Source organism: Arvicanthis niloticus, chromosome 9, assembly GCF_011762505.2.
Source record: "Arvicanthis niloticus isolate mArvNil1 chromosome 9, mArvNil1.pat.X, whole genome shotgun sequence".
Lineage (NCBI taxonomy): Eukaryota > Metazoa > Chordata > Mammalia > Rodentia > Muridae > Arvicanthis > Arvicanthis niloticus.
The window spans coordinates 66,929,874-66,940,592 of NC_047666.1; the positions used below are offsets into that span (position 1 = coordinate 66,929,874).

Below are 10,719 nucleotides of genomic sequence, written 5' to 3' on the forward strand. Positions count from 1 at the left end.
CACCCAAAGTGTGCTGGGTTCTTTCACACCAACCACTAATTAAGGAAATATAGTGCAGTCTTGCCTACAACCCAATCTTATGAAGGTGTTGTATTAACTCAGGTTCCCTACTCTCAAATGAATTTAGCTTGTGTCAACGTGACACAATCCTATCCAGTACAAACCTTTTATCAGGTTAGAGAACTTCCTTCAATTCTTAATGTGTTCAGAGTTGTTATTTTGGATTTACCTTGACTTTTGAACATGCTTTTGCTGATTTTGAAGAAATGCTTGTTTTAATTTTTCTGGTAATATATTGAATTATATATCATTAGGTGGTTTTTAGAGTAAATTATCTAGTTAGCTACATTCATGGATAGATAGAACAGGTTATAATATAGTTCTATCAGCCTCTTACTCAGTATTTAGCCAAGTTTGGCCTTGAACTCCTGACTGTCATGTACTGGTAACCACAGTTGTGGTACATTGATTTTTTTCTTTTTATTATTATCATGGTTTCCTCAGTCCTAACCAGGTCTATTCCTATGGAGCCAGATTTATAGATAACCTTGTTGTGGTTCTCCTTCACCCTGATCTTCACTCTTTCTGTTTCTTGCTCTTTCGTTGGCCCTTAGTTCGTTCGATAACTGGAGGATTCTATGATAGAATGTCTGTCTCCCTTTCCTCTAATGTTCTGTGAACCAAGGACATCACTTATGGACTAAAAGCTTCTTTGAAAGGCTTTGCACTAGCGAAGTACAAGCCAAATCTGCACATGGTTCTGGGGTAAATTTATATTTTTCTATAAAACGTTTTTAAAATTGACATTCTCACATTTATATTTTCAGGTAAAAAACTCCGAGCAAAATTTATCAAAATTGTCTCCCCTGAGTCTCATGCTAAGCTTTACTGCTGCTATGGAGTGATCACAGTCCTCACTGTAGCTGTAGTTGCTCTTTCTGCTGCTTTGTCAGGTAAGTGATTGACTCTCCAAATTCTGCAGCATTCTGTCCACATTCACACTGTCAGTTATACTACTGACCTCTGTGAGCCAGGCACTGTGGGAAGGGCTCCAGAGAAAATACACCAGAAATTCTTGTTCTCTGGGAACTGAGGTTCCAGCAGGAAGATGCAGTGAAGGAACACACAGGCTGTGGTGTGCACAGGAGGCCAGGCTCAGCATCTCTGAGAAGATGACACTCAGCAAACTCTAGACAGAGATGCAAGAGACATATGGCCACCTGGGGGAACTTTCCAAGACAGAGAGTAAGGAGAGGAAATCTCAGTGTAGGAAGCTCAAGGAGTAGGAACCCAAAGCTGCAGCTAAAAGGAAGTAAGGACAGTGAGGAATCATATGGTTAGGAAAGGTACAGAACCCATGACCCATGGTTAGAAAGTTCCAGAATATGATTCCTAAGGGATTAGTTGTACTCTGTTTTGAATAATGTGATAAAATCTTATATAACTTTGCTGCCATAGCTGGAGTAAATATTCCATGATCTCGTTGGATATCATGGAGTTTGGAGACATGGTTTTTCTAGATGCCCTGAAACTCACTATTTACACCAATCTGGCTTTGAACTTGGAAATCAGCCTACCTTTGCCTCTTTGATTAAAGATGTGCACCACCAATGCCTGAATCATTTTATATAATTAGCTTTAACTGACTGAGCCAGTGACTAATATATAAGTCTGAACAGGTTAAACAATTGCCAACAAATCTTACTCAGTGTATCCTAAACTATTATATAACCTAAGAAGAGTCAGATGAAAGAAGTGCCATCATCCTCACTGCCCCTTGCATTTGCCCCTTTCACTGGAGCCTTGCGGTACTTAGTATGAGAACTGGGGACAGCTATAACACAGTCCCACTAAAAATAGTTAGGGGATCATTTTGCCTATTTAATATTTTCCTTCAGAGATCACTTGTTTCTGGAAATTCCGTAGACATTTAAAAGAGCAGCCGATACATTCTGATATGTTATAGGAAGGAAAAAGGAAACGTAGGGGAGAAATTTATCTGTTATTTTTCTAAGATATCATCTGAAACCTTGCTGCAGTTTCATCTTCTTACACACACACACACACACACACACACACACACACACACACACACTACCACCACCACCAACAACAACAACAACGACTACAACAACATACATACACATGCTGGCACAATTGCACACACACACACACACACACACCAACAACAACAACAACGACCACAACAACATACATATACATGCTGGCACAATTGCACACACACACACACACACACACACACACACACACACACACACCACTTTATTATAATAGACTCACAGGTGAATACATCACACAGCTCCATCAACATAGCCACTGAAACACTTGCCAAGACCCAAACCTTCATATCTCGCTAACTTCCACACGGTTAGAATACCATTCTGAAGCCAGGAAGCTTTGCTGATGGTTTAGACTTTCACTGTCAGTCACACTTTTGTACACTCCTCTGCCACAAAAAAGAAAATCTATGGCAGAGTTGAAACTAGAAGCACAATTCTGTTTTAAACTTTTCACAACTTGTAGCCCATTACCTGCATCCCGTCCTTCCTCGTCACTGTATGTCACTCTTCCTTCTTCTCCCCTCTGTGTGGTGTTCCATGCCTACCCACACAGCTGCTCACACTGTCCGCTGCAGGCTGGGACTGCGTGTGAGGGCTTACAGTGGGCTTGTTTTCCTGGAACTTGGATGCCCTTCCTTAATATTATACTTTCTGAGACCCCCCTTTCCTACAAATTTCATTAACTGCTAAATGAAACATTCTGGTTTGTACCTGCAACACAGGTACATTATCTGTCAGTTGGTGAGCATCTGGGTCAGGTCTGTTTCCTTGCTATTGTAGATAGGGGAGCAGTAAACACAGGTTTGCAAGTATCTCTGTGGTAGGATGTGGAGTTCTCTTTATATATGCCCAGGAGTGTCACAGCTGGGTCACACGGCAGGTCTATTTTTATGTTTTCTGAGAACAATCCATATGGACTATATCAGCTTGTTCTTCCACCAGTAGTAAATAAGTGTCCCTGTTTCTTAACATGCTTCTAAACAGACTGTGTTTTGCCTGCCCCTGTCCCTGTCCCTGCCCCTGCCCCTGCCCCTGCCCCTGCCCCTGCCCCTGCCCCTGCCCCTGCCCCTGCCCCTGCCCCTGCCCCTGCCCCTGCCCCTGCCCCTGCCCCTGCCCCTGCCCCTGCCCCTGCCCCTGCCCCTGCCCCTGCCCCTGCCCCTGCCCCTGCCCCTACCTCTGCCCTGTCCCTTGATTACTGGGATTTAAGGCATATGCCACCACTATACAACATGGTTGTCAGATTTCTTAATCTGAGTTTCTATAACAAGAGCCAGCACATGTTTGGATATATATATATATATATATATATATATATATATATATATAGAGAGAGAGAGAGAGACAAAGAGAGAGAGACAGAATTATAGGACACTTATGATCAAAATGTTAGTATCAAAAATTACTTGACCCTGCCATGTTTTGTATGCTGGCATTTCTCTACAGTAAAATCCAGACAAGAGTTTCTTTTCTTTGGTTAGAGAAAAGAAGAATGTGAAAGAGGATTATGGGAAAGCATGCTGTAGGGTTCTAGGAATCAGGGACAGTCCTAAGAAGCTGATGGCCTAGAAATGAGTTTCTCACAGGGCATGGTATCTTGTTCCCAGTACTCAGAAAGAACAGCCAGGAGGATTATTACAATCTCCAGACAAGTTCAGCCCACATTGTGAGATCAAAGCCAGGCAGCAGTGAGTAGCTAAGTTCTGTCCCAAAATACACAATACAAAGAAGAAAAGTCAAACTATTTCCTTAGAGCTCCACTGGAAGGCTCTGGACTAGGAACTTCTCATGCTAGGAGGGGCCTCCTAGTGATCAGTTAAGAAAGCTATATTCCTAGCACACACTTCACAACTGAAGTCTGGATGACTGGATAAAGGGAGCAGACATAGAAAAGTTTCTGTATTACATTTTTATATCACTGTCTGCATTTTAGTGAGAAATAAAAACGCAATCATGGAGACCTGTGGACCTTGCTTTGCCACATGTCCAAGTGGCTGGATTGGGTTTGGAAAAAAATGCTTTTATTTTTCTGAAGACATTGGAAACTGGACATTCAGCCAGTTCTCCTGCATGGCACTAGATGCCCATCTAGCTCTGTTTGAGAGTCTGGAGGAGCTGGTAAGAAAGGGGATCAGAAATGGGTTGGTTGTGTTTCTGTTGAATATGTACTGCCTTGAGATAGAGAGCTTGGGGCTAAAGCATGGGGAAGGATCTCAGTCAGGCAGATGGGGTACATGTGGAGAACAGTAGTTTGTGCCATTTCCTGAGGTCATTGCTTCTGGCTTGAGCCCTAAGCTGTTGCAGAGACCTGTTCTCATGTAGTGCGCATAGTAAGACCTTCCAGGCCAGACATACAACCTCCAGAGATACCTTGTGGTCATGCAAGCTTTTCTCCAAGTATTCACATGTTGCACACTGAATGTGGCATCTATTAAAAATGGCAAGGACATCATAAATCAAAGACTTTCCATGACTAATGGGATGGGTGATCATCATTGTATTTTGGGTTATGTGTGTAAAATGCTTACACTGAGAACTGAGGGTTTTTATGGCTCTAAAGTTGATGACCCTCAGTTACAAGAAGCTGCCATCCTGAGAGGAGGCTCTTGGATGGAGACTCAAGGATCCTGTGAAACTGAGAGACATGTGTATTTATTTCATCTATGCTATGACAGAATTTTCTGAAGAGATACAACGGGCCTTCTGACCACTGGATTGGCCTGCACAGAGAATCAACAGAGCATCCTTGGATATGGACAGACAACACTGAGTATAACAACTTGTATGTTCTCAGAAAAAATTCCCTTATACTGTGTTCAATTTCTCTGAGATGTGTACATTGTATCTGTAAGAGATGCAAACACCACAACAAATTTTAGATGTCATCCCATTTATTGGCCATCTTTCAACACATTTACTTAGAGTAATTTCACTCAAAAATCTATACCATAATATCAGCATCTGGGGAAGATGTTGTCTGCTCCATCACCAACTGAAAATTTTTTTTGCTTGTGTCAGAACTATAGGTGGGAAGTGGGGGCTCCAAAACCCAGGAAGCCAGTACAGAACTGTGGGTAAGACTTGTTGATCCTCTGTTTGCACTGTACCTGTTTAAAGCCACAGAGAGTCCGGGGATATTGGTAATCTTTCTAATGCCACCTCATCATAAAGCCCAGAGACAGCTCTTGTGTGTGAGCATAGCTAGCCATTTTGAATGGAGATATTTCACTGGATTGGTAAAATGCAGTTAAAGTCAGGTCCATCATTAACGACCTCCAAGAAATTTACTAAGAAGTGGGGTTTCCCCCACTTTTATACATGTGTAAATTACATCAACAACTGAAAATCACCCTCTCTGAGGTCACCTGAAGCAGCAGTTCCATTTGAACATGATAGTAAGCACCAGTGTATTCCCTTGTATGCACATTCCAGGGTTCAACATAGATGAGTGACAAAGATGTGGTGTTCAATTTGAGCCCTGAGGATGCAAACAATGCTAGGTGTAAAACTATTGCAGGTGCTTGAATGCAGTGTCAGCCTGTGCAGTAATTATTTATTCTTTGCTTTAGGGCTCTCACCCGAGGAGGAGGAGAATGTGCCTACCTGAGTGACAGGGGTATCCTCAGCAGCAGGGGATACACACATAAGAAATTGTGTGTAACAATGTAAGAAATTGGATCTGTAACAAGCCCAACACCTTACGCTGCCCAGTAATTGTAAAGCCAGGGTAGGGAATATGCCAAAGCATGCGTGAGAATAGATGCTCTGTGACCTGCTATCTACAGTTGCTCCTCTACTCCTGATCTACCAAAACCATTATCCAAATCCATCAATAATCACATTGACAGCCAAGATGAAAATTCACTTAGAGGGTCATTGATCTACTGCATAGAATTCAGATAGATGATTCTAAATCAAATAGGTGCTTGGGTATGAGTTAGTACTCATATGTAAAACTAAAGTATAAACAGATCTGTATTAGTGAGCTTCATTTCATGATCAGGTATGAACTTTTTCATTTGTCCTTGCTATGAATTCAAGGGACCTAAAATATGGGGTGGCTGAACCCATGAAATGATTCTGTACTCACAGGAAAAGGTGATAATTGGCCTGTGGCCTCCAAACATTATAGTGAATATAGTCAGCATTTTCTTAAAAAATTTCAATGACCAATATGAAGGCAGTTCTATACAGGATTAAAAGCAATGCTGCACACTGAGATTTAATAGCATTGTCAAATACTTTTACAATTTACTTCTCAGATTTTTAAAAATCAACAGTCTAAGACTATGTTACAAACAAGTGTCATTTTATTTTCCAAATTTAACTTTTTTGAGAACTCCATACATAAGTACGCCACATGAATTTTATTCTTTACTAGAGTTTTTTTCCAATCAGGAGACAGTTGATTACTAACCCCCACCCCCCAACCCCCTTAAAGCATTTAGTGCCTAATCTTGCAATCATTTAAACATTGTTAAAATTTAAGGACAAATATTTTAAATTTTTGGATTATGTGCTACACTGTACTGATGAGTCCCAAAAAGGACGAAATAACAGGTCACAAGCAATTTCTCTGTTAACTCTTTCTTCTTACTTTATATATGGATTAAACCTTCTCACGCATGCTAGGCAAACACTGTACTACTGAGATTTACCCCTATCCCTTTTTGTAAATTTTGTTTTATAACAAGGTCACTCTGTAAGCCCCAGATGCCTGGTACCACCATATAGCCTTGCTCTCTATTAAAGTGTTACTTCAGGGACAGGAATATGACTTTGAATGTAAAGACACCGACTACTAAGACTGAGTTCAACACCTGGATCCACATGTTGGAAGCCTAAAACTGTCCACAACAAGTTGTATGTGAACTTCAAACTTGCACTGTACACACACACACACACACACACACACTGAAATGAAATTAAAAATTTTTAAAGTTCTTTTTTTATAGTACATTGTGTTTATTTTGAATCTGTATTTTTATTATTGGTATTTTGTTGTTGTTGTTCTTTGGTTTTTTGACACAGAATTTCTCTGTGTATTCTTGGCTGTCTTGAGCCCTGCATACCTTTGTAGACCAGGTTGGTCTTTAAGTCAGAGATCTACCTTCCTCTGTCTCCCTAGTTCTGAATTCATAGGTATGTACCACCACCACTGGGTTTACCCTGCTCATTAATACAAGCATATCTCATTCAGAAAAATACTTTTCTCAGCGTTCTATTCATACTGCATTTAGGTCTTTCAGCTTTGCAGTCCATCTCATTTCTAGCAAACTAATAATAAAAATTTTGTATGTGATTCACTTCTGCATTCTCAGAGAACAGTACAGTGTGTCAAACACAAGAGTGTTTAAACCACATATGTAAGGAAGGTATGTTTTTGTGATAGTCACTGTAGGATTCCATGTTGGATTATATAGATTATCAGTTACCAAGAAGATACTTTCTTACAAAAAAAAACTAATGACTTTATATAATTTAACTGTGTGTGATTGTTGTATGATAGACTTTTCTGGGCATATACAACACACAAATCTTCTCACTCTAGAGAGGGAGCCCATGACAGACCAAATAACAGATACCATCAAAATCTAACATGGTAAACCTGTAAGTTTTATTGGTGTTACTTATACAAATTTAGGTGGGAGGTTACTTACAAGATCAGAATCGATTCAAAGGCATATGTATCATTTAAGCCCACCTCAGCATGGGAGCTCACAAAAGCTGGAACTCTGGGACACAATGTATAGCCTGCAGTGTGCTGGAGAGTTCCTGTCTTAGTTAACTTATGTATTACTGTGAAGAGACACAATGAGAAAGGCAACTTATACTTACTGGGAGCTTGCTTAAATTTTCAGATAATGAGTCAATGACCACCATGGTGAGGAGCATGATAGGACGCAGGCAGGTATCCTGTTGGAAGAGTGGGTGACATACTGAGACAACAACCACAAGACAGACAGTGGGTAAACTGAGGATGCTGTGGGATTTTAGAAACCCAACCTCAGTGACATAACTCCAGCAATATGACCTCACTTCCTCCAACAAGGCCACACCTCTTAAGTTTCCCTAATAGTCTCACCTATTGTGGACCAAGCATTCAAATACATAAGCCTATAAGAGCCATTCTCATTCAAACCATCACTGTGTTCTTTATTAGGGGCTCAGTTCTTCTGTGATCTTCTAGGCCATCCTGATGGTCTCTGCTTCTTTAAGGCATTTGAGCTTGTCCAAAACTGACTCTCAACAGTCCTTACTCCATATACACACCTATAGAAGAAAGGGGCCTAGTGAATCTGCTCAGTGGCAGGGACTTTGCGAAGCTATTTGGAGTTGTTTGACTTCCTGTCTTCCTACTTTCTCTTCAGAATGGACTATTTCTCTGAGCACACTCTAGCACTACAATATAAGTTCACAAAAGAAGTTTCATTGATGTTGTGACTCTGGCCAGTATAATATTTATGTGTAAACTAGCTTCTAAGTCATATATCAAGAAAATATAGATTACCCCATTTATAGCCCAATAACTTGGAAATTTTTGTAACAGGTATCACAGAGTTTCTTCATGTGTAAAATAGGTCAGTGGACAACTATAATACTGATAGGCTTATCTATGAATATGGCTCACCAGGCTCAGTACATGCTTACTATCCTGGTCTTCCACTACTGCATCATGGAGATGAAAATGAAAAAAACAAGAGTTTTCACTTGACTGTAAACTCCAGGTGACACTGCTGCCACCCACAGGTGACAGCTGTTCAAATAATTTTCTCATAATCACTGGAATTCATAATTAGTTGAAGAAAATGAAGTTTGAATCTTGCTGTTTTCATGGCTAGTGATAAATAAAATGTATGCTTCTGTTATGAAGGACAGTAGCAATGAGCCCCTGGCAACCAGGTACTTCATGGTTACAGTGTCTCCTGTGGCCAGCACTGTTTAGATGAAGTTATTGGATAAATTTCAGGAGATATACAAAGCCATATCAAAAGAGTTTTATAGGCTGGGTATAGTGATACACTACTTTAACTTCAGTAACTGATTGATCAAAGAATAAAGATCTTTGTGAGTTTGAAGCTAGCCTGGTCTACATATCAAGTTCCAGAGCAGCTAGAAATACACAGAGAGACACTGTTTCTTCTGAAACAGTTAGTGTTGTTGTTTGAACTGTCTGGAAAAACCAGAACAACAAACAATCCCAGTTTTATGTTGGTGCTCTAACTTAAAAGCAAAATCCCACTGAGCTTCTGGAAAGATGGCACAGCAGTTAAGAGAGAGCACTGACTGCTCTTGCTGAGGACTTGGGTTTGGCTCCAAACACATCGTGGTGGGACATAACCTTCCCTAATTCAAGTCCAAGGAGATTCAGTGCATTCTTCTACCTCTGCAAGCACCAGGTATGCACATGGTGTGTGTGTGTGTGTGTGTGTGTGTGTGTGTGTATGCAGGCAAATACTCATATACAATAAATTAAAATAAATCTAAATGTATATATAAAAGTTTTAAACAAGAGCAACATTGATCTCTTTCAGTTTTGAAGGCCAGAGGTTCAAAAAGGATCTCATTGAACTAAAATTTACAGTAGAACCATGTTCTTTTTGGATAGCTAAGGAAAAACTATTCCTTGGCCTAATAGTCTCAAGAGGCCACCTGCTTTCCATGGCAAGGGCCCCTTCCTTCATCTTAAGTACCAACAGTGTAGCATCCTTAAGCTTTTCTCTGATGACCTCTCTTCTCTATACAGGTACACAGTGATTAGGCCAGGCCATCTAGTTTTTTCAGAAATACCTCTCCATCTCAGTGTATTTAAATTACATCAAAAAAGTTCCTTTTGATGTAAGGTAGCCTGCATACAATATTAGGATATTAGGAGAAGTATGTCTTTGGGACCATTGCTCTTATAACTGTATATGTATGAATTAAAACAACCATGAGGCTTCAAGGATTGTGTTGAATGGGGTCTGATTTTGCTCCAAAACCTGTGGATTTTGCCTCATAATACACTATCCTTTACGATCTCCATTCATCTAGTCTCTCTACTATGTCACATTGTCAAAAGCAGAGGGTCTAAGGGAAGTGAGGCAGAGATGATTTGGGCTGATAATTTCATGACATTTTGTTGGTTTTATATTTTTCAACAGTTTTTGTGAGTGATTATCCACATTAGTGTCAAGGACTTTTCTGTAATGCATGAACCCAAGAGTTACCCATGTCCTTGAGCAACCTCAGGAAACTACTGGTCCTCTAAGATGAACAGGATGCAGTTGTCTTTTAGTTAACAGAAGCCCACTCTCTCTGGGAAGAATAGAATTAGACTCCTGGGGATGATGTTGCATCACGGTTGAAGGTGAAATATTTGGAAATAAGTTTTCTATTTGAAGGTTGGGTACATGCCTCGGACTTATAAACAGGAAGAAATAGAAAGATGACAGAAGTCATTCAGTGCATAAGCATTAACGTTAAATTTACATGTGCTAAGTAACTACTTTAAATACAGAAAACAGAATGGTCAGCTGGAGTTCAACCCACATAAAGAACTACAGACAGTTAAGGAATGCTGAGGGGGAAGAGCACACAAATTGGTTATCCAACACCAAATTGTCGGCCCTGAAAACATGTATGCAAGTAACATTATGTC

The 10,719-nt window shown here is 40.3% G+C and overlaps 2 protein-coding genes across 3 annotated transcripts in view; both read left to right on the forward strand.

The window, feature by feature from the left end:
* LOC117714819 (killer cell lectin-like receptor subfamily B member 1F) overlaps positions 1 to 10,719 on the forward strand; it is a 525,987-nt gene that overhangs the window by 172,024 nt on the left and 343,244 nt on the right. The gene's annotated exons all lie outside the window — the stretch shown is intronic.
* LOC117714807 (C-type lectin domain family 2 member E-like) overlaps positions 1 to 10,719 on the forward strand; it is a 145,796-nt gene that overhangs the window by 1,812 nt on the left and 133,265 nt on the right. The window contains exon 2 of the mRNA XM_076940636.1: positions 828 to 953. Coding sequence (XP_076796751.1) covers positions 828 to 953 — 126 coding nt within the window. The remainder of the gene's footprint in view (positions 1 to 827; positions 954 to 10,719) is intronic.